This window comes from Tachysurus fulvidraco, chromosome 21 (genome assembly GCF_022655615.1).
Source record: "Tachysurus fulvidraco isolate hzauxx_2018 chromosome 21, HZAU_PFXX_2.0, whole genome shotgun sequence".
Taxonomy (NCBI): Eukaryota; Metazoa; Chordata; class Actinopteri; order Siluriformes; family Bagridae; genus Tachysurus; species Tachysurus fulvidraco.
In genome coordinates, this window is record NC_062538.1 from 17,670,763 (window position 1) to 17,684,654 (window position 13,892).

At 36.3% G+C, this 13,892-nt stretch overlaps 1 protein-coding gene across 3 annotated transcripts in view; it reads right to left on the reverse strand.

Annotated features, from left to right (window-relative positions):
* Positions 1-13,892, reverse strand: part of si:ch211-196i2.1 (collagen alpha-1(I) chain) — a 61,269-nt gene that overhangs the window by 4,886 nt on the left and 42,491 nt on the right. For all 3 annotated transcript variants that reach the window (XR_007139048.1, XM_027142422.2, XM_047805996.1), the window contains 39 exons: positions 13,052-13,096; positions 12,753-12,806; positions 12,434-12,541; positions 12,218-12,271; positions 11,676-11,729; positions 11,497-11,541; positions 10,730-10,783; positions 10,197-10,241; positions 9,736-9,789; positions 9,164-9,217; positions 9,024-9,077; positions 8,308-8,361; positions 8,175-8,228; positions 7,974-8,018; positions 7,770-7,814; positions 6,503-6,610; positions 6,302-6,355; positions 6,181-6,234; positions 6,039-6,092; positions 5,833-5,940; positions 5,686-5,739; positions 5,479-5,586; positions 5,327-5,380; positions 5,163-5,216; positions 4,195-4,248; positions 3,942-3,995; positions 3,752-3,859; positions 3,609-3,662; positions 3,441-3,494; positions 2,787-2,840; positions 2,560-2,613; positions 2,341-2,394; positions 2,045-2,098; positions 1,864-1,917; positions 1,737-1,790; positions 1,583-1,636; positions 1,280-1,333; positions 1,071-1,088; positions 20-73 (listed from right to left, as the gene is read on the reverse strand). Coding sequence is in view for 2 of the 3 variants with exons in the window: in XM_027142422.2 (XP_026998223.2) it covers positions 20-73; positions 1,071-1,088; positions 1,280-1,333; positions 1,583-1,636; positions 1,737-1,790; positions 1,864-1,917; positions 2,045-2,098; positions 2,341-2,394; positions 2,560-2,613; positions 2,787-2,840; positions 3,441-3,494; positions 3,609-3,662; positions 3,752-3,859; positions 3,942-3,995; positions 4,195-4,248; positions 5,163-5,216; positions 5,327-5,380; positions 5,479-5,586; positions 5,686-5,739; positions 5,833-5,940; positions 6,039-6,092; positions 6,181-6,234; positions 6,302-6,355; positions 6,503-6,610; positions 7,770-7,814; positions 7,974-8,018; positions 8,175-8,228; positions 8,308-8,361; positions 9,024-9,077; positions 9,164-9,217; positions 9,736-9,789; positions 10,197-10,241; positions 10,730-10,783; positions 11,497-11,541; positions 11,676-11,729; positions 12,218-12,271; positions 12,434-12,541; positions 12,753-12,806; positions 13,052-13,096 (2,295 nt within the window). In the remaining variant the exon portion in view is untranslated. The remainder of the gene's footprint in view (positions 1-19; positions 74-1,070; positions 1,089-1,279; positions 1,334-1,582; positions 1,637-1,736; positions 1,791-1,863; positions 1,918-2,044; positions 2,099-2,340; positions 2,395-2,559; positions 2,614-2,786; positions 2,841-3,440; positions 3,495-3,608; positions 3,663-3,751; positions 3,860-3,941; positions 3,996-4,194; positions 4,249-5,162; positions 5,217-5,326; positions 5,381-5,478; positions 5,587-5,685; positions 5,740-5,832; positions 5,941-6,038; positions 6,093-6,180; positions 6,235-6,301; positions 6,356-6,502; positions 6,611-7,769; positions 7,815-7,973; positions 8,019-8,174; positions 8,229-8,307; positions 8,362-9,023; positions 9,078-9,163; positions 9,218-9,735; positions 9,790-10,196; positions 10,242-10,729; positions 10,784-11,496; positions 11,542-11,675; positions 11,730-12,217; positions 12,272-12,433; positions 12,542-12,752; positions 12,807-13,051; positions 13,097-13,892) is intronic.

Consider the following 13,892-nt stretch of genomic DNA (forward strand, 5'->3'; position numbering starts at 1 on the left):
CTTGTAATAAGACACTAACCGGAAGGCCCCTCTTTCCAGCTGGTCCAGGAGCTCCCTGTAAACCCTTTAAACCCTGCAAATACAGAAGGACAGCCTTTATTACTCTTCATATAGATAGTCATACAACACATATAGGTAGTGGAGCTCGAAAAATTTGCATCCAATGGGATTCTGGGTTAAAAAATAAATAAATAAATAAAATAAAATTATTTGGAGAAATTAAAGACTTTCAAAACTGAAACTGCGATTATCCTTAAGAGGATACAAACATTTTGGATTCAGTTATATATATCCTTGGTTATATTTATATCAAGTTTAGAAAGCAAGACTTTGAAATATCCTTTTATTTCATACATATGCGATCATTTCACCACCAAAATCCTCTTTTCATGACTGTTAGCACAGGAATCACCATGACTGTAATCATATTTTGTGGTTTGAAGGAATACATTACCAAGACATGGTCGTGTGCTTCTCTGATATTTAATCAAATCATTTTAACTCGTTTCCTTGAAGAATACTGTGATACTTTCTTAACGACATACTATTAAATTTCATTTACAAAATGTAATATCGACAGAAATAAGAAGCAGATGGTCTTATAGTAAACATGCTTTCTGTCACTAGATTTGATGACGATACGACAAGAGACCAATCGAAAGCTATAAAAGAGAAAATGAGCAGCGAGACATTGATTAGTGACTAGAATAACACAGTCCATTATCCTCATCTACCTTTTGTTTTGATTGAGTTTAGTTTACAAAATGTGGAAAAAACCCAAACATATCCTTACTTTTGCTCACTCACTGACTCACGCTACTCACTAGATAGATAGAGCATTGTTGTATTATCGTATGGCCTCCAGTCCAGACGGAAAAGCAATGAAACTGAACAATCTGAACAGTAAACAGAAATCTTGAAAATCCAGAACTATTATTTATGGATCGCTGTTGATCACCGAACAACATTTTATTTTCTGTTCCCATCTGTTCAAGGACATTCATTCTGAGAATTCTCAGTTTCGGTAAAAAAAAAAAAAGATATACACACACATATATATAAAATCATACCTTTGCTCCAAACAAGCCCTGCAAAATAGGAGAAATAGGAAACGCCTAAGTCAGATATGTTAATGTCCTTTTATGGAGATATTACCTTTTCTCACATCTTAAGACACATACTACATTTTCAATATACTAGAATATACATTTTCATAAAAAAAAATCTTTATAGGTGTTTTTGTCATTTTCTAAAATATATTGTTCAGATCAATACACACCAGTAGTCCTGGTATGCCAGGCGTCCCTCTTGGACCAGATATACCAATACTACCCTAGAGACAGACACAAGACTATAAGTATGAAGAGAAAACTATACTTAAATAATATTAGCGTACAATGGTATACGTAGAAACATAAATATTGTTTTTTCCATAATCGAAATGTGTTTAAATGTACCACTGAAAATGTGTCAATCGCTCTACTTACTGAAAAAAAACTTTTTTATTATTTTAGTAGAACATGAAGCATTCATTTGAAACTGAACTAAATATGGATAATCACATACAATGATCTCAAATTACCTGATCCCCCTTTGGTCCTGGTAGTCCAGGTAGACCGAAAGGACCCTGGTTTCCCTAAAACACAAACAAATTGACAGAAAATTCGACAAACATAGAGTCTAAGATTTCCATTAACTGGACATTATGTCTAATATTGACTAAGGCAATGGGTTACCTTTAAGCCATCTTTTCCTGGAGGACCAGGTGACCCTTGATCACCCTTCTCTCCCTACCAAAATGGATAACTATATGTATTAAATATTCATAAAAAAAAGTAGATTGGTAGATTGTCCTAGCTGTACCTCTTCTCCTTTTGCACCTTCTTCACCCGTATCTCCTTGTTGACCTAAAATACCCTGGGAGTAAAGATAATATGTTAGGACTTCAAAACTATTAGAAGAAATGTCGGTTATGTTGAACTAGAACCATTAGACCACGGTTTTGTGGACTCTTCTGGTATCTGGATAAGTAGAGCAGACTTACCATAGACCCTTCCCATCCTAGGAGTCCTTTCTCACCCATCTCTCCTTTCTCTCCCTATTGGGCAGCCAAGAGAATGACAGCTGAAACTTTCCAAACTTTCCTCACTCAATGCTTGTAGATTATTGTTTACTTTTAAAATAATACGATATGATACTATTATAACAGGAACATTGATTCTTGATGTCAGACATCAGTCATTATTCTGTATGTGCATGCAGTGATCAAAACAGCTATGGATGCGATTGACAAAGATGGATGGATAATGTTGCATCATTACTAAACCAGTGAATTTGAACCTTTTCTCCTCTTGGTCCTCTTGTGCCCCTTAAACCAGTTTTGCCTTTTTTCCCCTTAGGAAAATAAGAATTAAGGTCAGTTAAATTATGATCTGTCTACAGCAAACCACAGTGAGTAGAAACGTTTTGGTAAAGAGTTAACAGTAAACTTTATCTCACATACTGTAAGCCAATTCATCAGTGTAGAAAATATTTTAAAGACATGAATGGTAATCTCACCTTCCTACCGATGAGACCCATCTTTCCTAGTGGTCCATTAATGCCATCATCTCCCTAACACACACAAGCACTTTTTATTAGCTGACATTTACGACCTTTTAAAGCTTTATTACAATGTGCAAACTTTAAACACTTTTCCTCTGTTATAATAGAAAAAAACACAAACAGAAGTACTTTGGAAAGGACAAAGATATTAAGGCAGAATGAAACTGCCACTATGACTTTACCCTGTCTCCTTTCATGCCTTGTCTTCCCTCTGGTCCTTGTCGACCCATCTTTCCCTGCAGCAATCAATATGCATTAAAAAGGTGGTTAAAAATAAACGTATGAATTTACAAACTTGTGCAGTGAGGTAAACAATAATTTACTGTGTTTAAATAAAGTGCCTAAATTGACTTGCTTTACAAGTGCCATTTTTTAAAAATAAAGCTTCAAAACAATATGTCCAGCCTGTATGTCTTGAGTTTTCCAAAGAGAACAAATAGCAATAATTTATCATGTCTTTTTTTTTTCTTTGAAAAAGACCAAAAAACGGGCAGAAGAATAAGTGGAAAGGGAAGTGAAGGGATGTTATCCGTGTATGGTTGGGTGAGTTTGGTAGATTTCTTTAGCTATTGAATGCCTCATACTGTACATCTGAGAATTCACCTTTTTTACATCATGCAGCTTGTATAGACCTCTGCATTTGAATGCCTGTTTTACCCTCACATTATGCAACAATGTTGATTTAAGTATTTAATTATGTATAAATATTTAATATAAATATTATGTATAAGGTTAAATAAAGTCTGTGATACACTTCCTGGAGTTGGGGCATATCAAGCCATAGGCCAGTCTTTATATAGACTGCTTAAGTTTGGACACCGCTGGTCTATACCTACCGGGGATCCTGGTGGACCTGGTGGGCCCTGAAGTCCTGACTCTCCTGGTGGTCCCTAAAGATTGGAAAGTAGAAAGCAGATACCCTGTGACAAAATCCATGAAGCTATATGACCTACAAATCTATATAGCTGGAGTTGTGTGAAAGGAAATGTAGGGCAAAATCAAACCTCTAAACCAGGCAATGCAGGGGGCCCTTGAATACCTGGAAGGCCCTCTGGTCCCTAAAGAACACATTATTATTTAAATATACACAGCATTTATTGAGGAGAATTTCTTAAAGTAGATATAGTAGTTCTTTGCGATCTCTTACCTGCTCTCCTGTTTCTCCTGGGATCCCTGGCTCTCCTTTCTCTCCCTCTGGCCCTGCATAGCCTTTTGGCCCAACATCTCCTTTAGGACCTACAGGCCCTTCAGTACCCTGTATTTAAGGCAATTAAAGACAATAAATAGATAATATGCTAATTATGCAAACACTAACAGATAGAATAACAGATGCTAACCTGTTGTCCAGGTTTTCCAGTGTCTCCTCTAACTCCTGGCACACCAGCTATTCCCTAATTAAAACACAGACATTATTTGCACACATATAGTCTTTATAATAAAAAATAAACATATTCTTGTTAGGTATTTCACTGGATTTGTACCAGGATGCATGACATCTCCTTATATTTATCTATATATCTTCTATATATTTATATTCTATATATTTATTATCCCCATAAGGATGTGAAGGAATGTTTAAGTAATCCATACCTGAGGCCCAGTAATTCCAGGCATACCAGGCAAGCCAGATGATCCCATCTCCCCCTTTGAGTAAGAACAAACACGTATGCCATTAGCCCATGACAAGAAAGCAGGCTGTACCAACCTTGGTGCTTCAGTAGTTGTTGTTTTTTAATGGATGAAAACAGAATTTAAGTAGTCCAGGTTATATGAAATGGCCTTTATAGGGAAGGTCTCATCAGATAATTTACTAGTGCTCACATTGCATGCATGGAAAGTGACTGCAACTGACTGATTGCTTAACCAACTGACTTAGGAAATAAATGAGAAAGTAACTGATTGTCTGTGTCTGTGAATGAATGAATGAATGAATGAATGAATGAATGAATGAATGAATGAATGAATGAATAAGTGGTTGATAAAATAAATGAGTGTTTGACAGACTGGTTATCTGACAGGCTGACTGACTGAATGCGTGACTGTGATGTGTGTGATAAGGTGAGTGAGTCATAGCCCGAATAAGTGAGTGAGTAAGTGACTCTATCTGACTGAGTGACTATCTGTCTAAATGATAGAGACTGATTAATTCCCTGAGTGACAGACTGACTCACAGACTGAGAGACTAACTGATTGAGTGACTCAAGGTGCTTCATTATCTAAAGTTCTCTTACTAGAAATGCACCCTAATAAGTGGTCAATGAGGTACAATTATGTTCACACAATATGTTGAAGGTTCACTGCATACATTCTCCCAGGTAGAAAATACACACCAAGGACGTACAAAAAGTGCCTACTGTACATCTCTCAATACTTTTTTCAGAAAGTGCTTGATTTAGTTGTGTACACTTTAAAGCTGCAACAGGGCATTTTTATGAGATATGGGAAAAACATCATCACTGTATTGCCCTTTAGAGATTACTGACAGCTCTGTAATTTGGTTAAAGCTGATTATATACATATTCAAGGCCAAATGCAAAACTGTTAAACAAATCTGGTACCTTGTCCCCTGGTGGTCCATTTGCTCCTACTGGCCCTGGTGGTCCCACTTCTCCCTTAGTAAAAGAATAGTTTATTAGGATCAGCTTAGCAAAATTGTTAATTATGAATAACTTCCAAAGCATTCCTAATTTATGCAAATGTATTTAAACAAAAATCTACTCACAGGAAGTCCTTTCAACCCAACAGGTCCAACTTCACCCATAAGACCTGGCTCAGCCTGAAAATATGTGGTGGACAGAGTTATCTGCTTATAAACATAATACCCCATGGCTGCATACAAAAAGGAGCACATATATATGGTATTTTTACTCTTACCAGAAGGCCAACATTGCCCTTGTCTCCTTTTGTTCCCCGTGCTCCTCTTGCTCCTACAGCGCCCCAGGGCCCTTCTAAACCAGTCATCCCCTGAGGGCCTCTTTCACCCTGAAATAAAAAACACCAAATCCCAAAGGCCTTAACATGTATTGCGTGTAAGCACTTTACAGAAAAGATGGGACATAGTATGTAGTTTATGTAACTCACTTTTTCCCCTTCAGGCCCAGGATAACCAGGATCTCCACGTTTACCAACATCTCCCTTGATTGAGACAATTACAGACATCAAACTTTTGCTTTTATATTATTGTGCCACAGACCTCAATGATATGGTGTGTAGGGAAAAAACATTCACCTCTTTTCCAAGCTGACCAGGTAGACCCTGCAGACCTTTTGTACCCTGTGGACCCCTGTCTCCTTTCTGTCCCTGGGGACCAAGGTTACCACAGAGGCCTTGTTCTCCCTACGAATGAAAAGCAACAATTTGAAACCTAAAATTCCAAGATTTCTGTAGTGCAAAAAAGTTTCATCTAATTTGCAAAGTAACATATATCACCTGACCTGATCCCCTTTTCTCCCCAACGGTCCCTCCTGTCCGACTAGACCCGCTGGACCCTACGGAAATCAAAAGTATATAATCACACTCAAGTGGCAACTATATCCCCAATTATTTTGTAAATGTTATAAAAGCATACAATCTGACCTGTTCACCTTCGAGTCCAGAAGGCCCCATATCACCAAGATGGCCCATTATTCCCTAGTAGTTCAAACACATTTTTATGTAAGTTATTCAAACAAGAAAAAAATTATTTAAAAAATCTCACCTTCTCCCCCCTGTCCCCAGCTGGTCCAGGCAACCCATTTTCACCGTGAGAGCCCTGGGGAAAATGATGTAACACTTTCAGGATGTACACCATTAAACATACTAATACACTATGGGCACTCATTATGTTTATTTATTTATTTATTTATTTATTTATTTATTTTACATAGATTTTCCATTGTTTTAGAAGTGCAAGACTTACTGGGATACCTGGAGGCCCTCTTGGGCCTGGATCTCCTGGCACTCCTTTACTGCCATAAGGCCCTGGTCTTCCCATCATCCCATCAACTCCCTGCAGCCCTAGAGGACCCTGCAAAAGAAAAAGCAAGGGATAACAATAATTACCTAATTTTATGAATAATAAGTCCCACTTTTATAAGGGAAAAGCATGCTTAAACTCTGTTTGCTTAGTGAAGAAATGTGGTGGTGCTCATAGACCAAACCCAGGAAGACTCCTTTGCTTGGGGACAATGTGAGCTCTGCTGTCTATGTGGAATTTCTCATGTTCTCCCTTTGTGCATGGGTTCCTACAGGTACTGTAATTTTCTTCCCAGTTCCAACAAGTAAGTCAATATGTGTCTTGGCATATATAATTTGCCCATATTTGTAAATGGTAGAATTGTGATTGTGTCTGCATGGTGCCCTGTGATATACTGGCATCCCAAGTATATACCTGTCTCAATATATGAATACCTACATTGCTTTGTTGATTAATTGTGATATTTTCACAAGACTGATTTTCCTAAAATGAGACTGATTTTCCTAAAATGTTCATTAAATTTGTGTGTACAGCTGAATTAAATAAACTTGACAATGTAATACATAATTGTGACTCACCAACTTTGTCAATCGAATTTCAAATTAATGAGTTTCTCATAAATTCACACAAACTCAGGGCTCTTATAAGATATAAATATTTTCCAGACTGGGTGTTTATGAATAACAGACATCTTAAGAAAATTCTAAATGATTAAATAATACATTTGTTTTTATCCATCTTGCTAAATGAGGCTTATTGTGGCTGTTCTCATATTTTGGGGTCATTTGCATTACAATTTGCTAATATCTGTTTACCATGTCAACTGTTACAAATTGTCTGCAAGACTCAAGTGTGGAACTAATACAGTGCCACCACTCATCCCAAAGCACCAAAACACCAGCACTTTAATCAGCAACTCCTTCAGCACCATGGACAGTGCTCTAAGCATACCCAAATGAAACAGTGATTATTTATTTTTAAATAATTTAAATAATTTATTTTTATTCTGTAAATTCTTATTTCTTTTATTATTCGTTATTTCCTTTATCATTAGTTATGTCCACCTTGATGTTTATGTTCTGTAAATCTGCTTTTAGACAATGTCTATTGTAAAAAGCGCTATACAAATAAACTTGAATTGAATTGAACAATAAAGAAAAATCCATCTATATATGATATTAAAAAGATTATTCCATAAAATATGACTTACACATGCACCGTCTATTCCTTGAGGCCCAGGATCCCCTTGCCTGCCCTGAGGAGGTGCAATGAGCAATTAGAAAATAGAAAAAATAAAAAAAAAAACTCTAACTGTATTCTCATTTGTAGTACAAATAAGCAGTTCCTCATCTGCATTATAAGCATTAAATCACACTGTAGTCTAAAATGCTGATTAGGTTATGTGGAAACTCACTTGTGGTCCTTGAGGACCTCTCACTCCAGGTGGCCCAGTTAGTCCCTTGAGACAAAAAAAATGGGTCTATAAGTCGGTATGTGCATCATATACATACATACATACATACATACATACATACATACATACATACATACATACATACATACATACATACATACATGCATACATGCATACATACATACATTTTATAATACTTACTGCAGGTCCAGGCTTTCCACTGGGTCCTGGTGGTCCTTTCACACCTGGTTCTCCCTATCAGGAAAATAGTTTGATCACAAAGTCTTTGTATGAATATAATGTAACAATATAATGCATATAATATTGTAGTCACCTGTTCTCCCATGCTTCCTGGTCTTCCTCGTGTGCCTGTGCTTCCTGTAAAACCCTTGACGTGCAGAAAAACACTGTAAGACAGCTGTCTTAAGGACACTTATATAAGCAGACAGTCTAAATGCACTTTACTGGGTATTAGGTACAGGTGGGCCTCCGGTGTCCAAAAAACAGTCATACACTAATGTTGTAAATACTGTAGCATGTTGTACCTGCATCTGTACCTATAGTGCTGTACTATTCTGTCATATTATAGTTATAATCTGTTTAGCACACAAGGAGCAAAAGTTGCAGGAAGATGTATAACCAACAAATAAATAACAATAATTCAAAAGATGTATAACCAAACAATGAATAATTCATGCTCAGTGTAAACTGTGAAACAATGCCTGCAATGAAGTTTAGTTATAGTTACAGGGACTGGACAAATGGATTATATTGTTTTCTGAGGGTTTTATGGTGAGTTTGCTTGGTTTGCTTAAATTGACCAGGGCTTTGAAATCCCCAATTCACAATCACCACCTATGTATAAACAAAATATTATAGATCTTCTGAGCTTTATGCTAAACCTACAACTAACATTACCATATATACCTTTAAACCTGGGAAACAAGAAAATGCTGCAGGCTACAATTCCCACATTGCTTTGTCTTACATACAAACATTGTTAATTGGAAAGCCCCACTTTCTGGAGAGCCCTGCAGAAGCATCACTTACATACATGCCAACAGGGCCCTGAGGCCCCACTGCTCCTGGCTTTCCTGAGAATCCCTGAGGAAATAACAAAAGTAAATTACACACCAGTACTCACCTAACATAAAAGACTAAAAACAAGCAAAAGAACGGAACACAATTACCCTCTCTCCTGGTGGACCTGGACTGCCCCGGGGTCCTTCTTGTCCAGTTGGACCCTGAAAATGGAGGAATATGTGGTAGATATGTACAATTGTGATTAAATTACCATTGTAAATTTGTTATTATTCTTTCAAGAATTCAACTACAAAGCTCACTTCCGCAACAAAAGCCCAGAAGTAATTTTTAAAGCATCGCTGAAGAGACCAGGTCATGTAAAGACAAAGCAATTAAGTGTTTTACTTTTCAGTGTATTTTTTTTTACATCATTTTTGTTTACTGCATTTTACATTCTTATTAATTCCTCTTATTAATCCTTATTATTTTTATTTTCTTTTTTTAATAAACGTTTTATTATCTATGAGTGGATGTGTTTACACAGTTAGCCCAAATACTGTATAAACCAGCTTCTGTGTAAATCTGTCCAAAACTGGTTGCAAACAAACGAACTTCTCATGCCAATTAGCTGCCTTTATTTATATTCTTATCACATCGGATACTAAATAAGAAGGACTACCTGCACTAGTACAGTACATTCCCTCTAAAAAGAATGGTTGTAAGAAAAAAGGAAGCTCACAGGATATCCAGTTGGTCCATCCATACCAGGCTGTCCAGCACTGCCATGCAAGCCCTGGATGAACAAGCAGGAAAAAAAGAAAAGACATATTACTACAAATCTACGTGTTTATTTTTCAGCTGATTATAGTCACCGTTACATTTTCAGCACCCCATATTTTACTCAAACATTTATGTCTAAAGAATAATATTCAACATTGAGCCCATTTATTCTCAGAAAAATCACTAAAAAGTGTGTTGGGAAAAGCCTTTTTTTATGATAACAGTCCTATCATATTCACTATAAAACATGACAAGTTTACCAACAAGAACCTTTTTCTGCACCAATGTGCTATCAAATACATTTAGAGCGCTATTGCGGTGGCTGAGGGATAAAGAAAACACATATAGTACATATAAAAGGAAGGAAACATCTTTTAGATCGAAATCTGAGGCTTTTTATTTTGAAAGAATTGTATTCACCATTAGTCCTTTTTCCCCTGGGTTACCTGTAGCACCTTGGGGTCCCTGAAATACAGAAAAGATATTAAAGAACGTCATTACTAAACTGCATTAAGAAAAATATATTCAGACTCCACTAGTGTATGACAGGAGTTTTGAAGAAACATCGGATATCAACATTGGATACTGCAATATCAATATTAGAAGCTTAAAATATTATTAATTTACATATTTAAACATTCAGTATACTATCTGAATATTCATGGATGTATTTATTACATTAAGCATCGTAACATATTTTATTTCAAATTACATTCCATAGATTTGTTCAATGTGTTTTATAGACCACAAACATTTTATCATGGCATATCATCTGGCTGATTCTCACAAAATCAAATCAGGTTAATAATGTTATATTAAAAGTTCACTTGAGAATTGCTCAAACTTCAAGACTTTATAGACACAACAGCTGCCTGCTCCTACCCTTCTCTCCATGTACACAGGGAAATAATCAGTAAAGCAGTAATCATGGTATGAGAATATAGAATGGGAACCTGTGTACCAGGCTTTCCTTCAGCCCCGAATCCTCCGTGAAGACCTGGAAATCCCTAAAATATTGAAAGAAAACCAAATAGGACATGCTGAAATTTTGCACTTTAGGCTCTGTTGTGTCCGTTAGTCCTAAAAGGCTATGGATTATTAGATTTTTTTCGTTCTTTTTTTTCTTTCTTTCTTTCGTTGTTTTTTTTGACGTGTTAACTGTGTGATTTTTCTCGTTATCTCGACGGAAATTTGTTTTGTTGCGACGACAACTTAATTTTCTCATCATCTCTGCATAAGAACATGAACTAGAGGCAGCAAAGGTGCAGTAAATAAGCTTCATGGATGATCGCATTCCCTTTGACTTTGATCAGGGACTCATGTGATTGACGTGTCCGACACGTAAGAATCAGGCTGAGATGTCTGCATCTGTATCGTCAAAGAAAATATATGCAGCTGTTTCTGAAAGCATGGTTAAACTAGCAGCACCTATATTACAGGGACGAGGCTTTAGATACTTGTGAGCGTCTGCAAGCTCAAGCGATTGTTTTTTAGTAGCAAAATGAATACAAAACAATTGAGTATATTTATGAGTATAAAGGCTTAAAGTTTTAATAATCCATTACGTATTAACAATGTGTTACATGAGAAAACTTTTGTCTTGCCGAGATAACGAGAAAATTAAGTTGTTATCAGGACAAAAACAAAAAAGAAAAAATTGAATAATGCATAGCCTCTTAGGACTTCCGTAGTTATTGTCTTTGTAAAAATATAATCTCACCGGAGGTCCAGGCATTCCAGCGTGACCTCTTTGCCCTGTACGACCCTGAAGTAGCATCAGACATACACTGAATTATCACTCAGTCAACTGTAAACCAGCACATAAATATATCTTTATACTAATTATCTAATCTAATTGCTGAGATGCTTAGAACAGATTTAAAAGTAGTGCCGGAATACCATTGGTCCCCTTGGTCCTAGCTTTCCCTGACAGCCCTCTGATCCCCTGTTGCCCTTTAGGAAAAAAACAAATGAAACAATTAGGAAATACGTTTAAAGTAAAAAAAACAATAAAAAAAGACACAAAGAACTATTTACTTTTTCCACAGAGAGGAAACAGGCTTAGTGACTTCACAAGAGAATAGTAGGATGAAGACTTTAAAGACTTTAAACTTTTTTTTTTTTTTTTTAGCTTTTAGTTAAAGGTCAGTAAAATTCTGTTTTATTTATTTGTACTAAAATGGGTCTTGGGATTTTGCCTTGTATCCAACCGACATTGGCATGAAAACAAAGCACCTGATCTGATAAGAGGGAAAATATGGTTGACAAAACTGATGTCATTTGAAAGAAGTATATATGGATTTAGCAATGGAATGATGCAAACCATTTCAGGTGAGATTACTGACAAGCTTGATGAGATATTAGACTCATAGTTGAACAAGAATACAACAAAACACAGAAAAGCAATGTGGGAAATTAGAATAGCATTGTAGACGTCTGACCTTTATCCCCTCCTTTCCTGATTTGCCCTGTGGACCCATGTCTCCATCTTCTCCCTAAAAGAAAGACAAATAGCAAAGTGTTCAAATGACGTGAGAAAAAGATGCAGTAGTGATATTAGAAGGGAATTATGTAAAGTAATGCTGAAAAATATAGTACAATATGGTTAATAAATCATTATATATATGTTTTAGATAACAAAAATACATGTACAGTACCTGTATTCCCCTTGGCCCAGGCAGACCTTTGACCCCTGAAAAACCTGTAAAACCAGTGGGTCCCTGTTCACCCTGTTGACCCTGTAGCCCTGGGTCTCCTTTAATACCCTGGTTTAGTGAAAAGGAGAACACATACATTCGTAACCATATCCTAATCACATATATCAATTACTACACACACACACACACACACACACACACACACACACACACACACACACACACACACACACACACACACACACACACACACACACACACACACACACACACACACAAACAAACACACATATATATATCTTTCTGAAGTAGCACCTACTTTGTCACCCTTTGGTCCGGCTTCTCCCTTGTCTCCCTCAGGTCCCCTTTTACCCTGCTCAGCATAATAGAAATATGTAAACAACATGATATCTTCTTATATAGTTCAAGTAATAAACAAAAAAAGCATTTTTATTCTGAGTGCAAAAAAAAAACTATAATGGGAAAGTTGCAATTAGTATCCGTGCACACACAGACAGAATAGAATGGCAAAATGTGTGAAAAAGCATTAATGTTGCTTTAATAATCTTTAAGAGGAAAAAATATATAGATTAAGAGTATAAATAAAGATGCACTTACTCTAACACCTAAAAATCCTTTAGAGCCTTGAGCTCCTAATGCACCCTGATTCAAAATGAAATGAGACAATGCTTGATTATATGAAATGCAGATACACAGCTTAAACACGTTACAGATGAAGTACATGCTTTATGATTAATCCCAAATAGAACTTTCAGCTAAGAAAAACCTACTTAGGAAAATGAAAATCAGAGTGTGTGAAAAGGTTAAACACAAAATCTGAAAAATGTATAATGAGATAATCAAAATCCACATCAATATCTGCAAAAATGAGAAAGTACAGCTTTTAAAGTGGCAGGTTTGACATGCGTCTTTGATTTGGTTTTGGTCCTGCGTCCACCATGAACTGTCACTGGTTTGTTGCACATTGTTTCAGCCTGTTTGCTGTTAGGACTTAATTAGTTAGATAGTTTGTTTGCTTTTAACCCTGCTGTTTGTGTTGTTCATTACAAAGTCCTACAATGCAGTTGTCTGGTTAAGGCTGAACCTTGTTTGTGAACTTTTTATCGCCCGCCCGTTCTCTCGGTTTTTCGCTCATGGATATTCTTCACATGATACTGCCTGCATGTTCTTTAACCTTCAGTATGGACCATGGCTATGAGACTATGGTATTTTCCTATATAAAACCCATGCTAATTATTTACAGAGATAACAGCATTCAATTAAATGTTCAGTCTGAGCAAAAAAAAAAAAAACCCAAACAAACAAACAAAAAAGCCTTTACCCTTTTATTTGTAACAAATTAGTTACAAGAACCCTAAAAGTAATCTGCATGTGAAAATCATACTGCATGTGTGACCGCAAACTACCGGTCATCATTTAAAACTGCAATTTCCCAAAG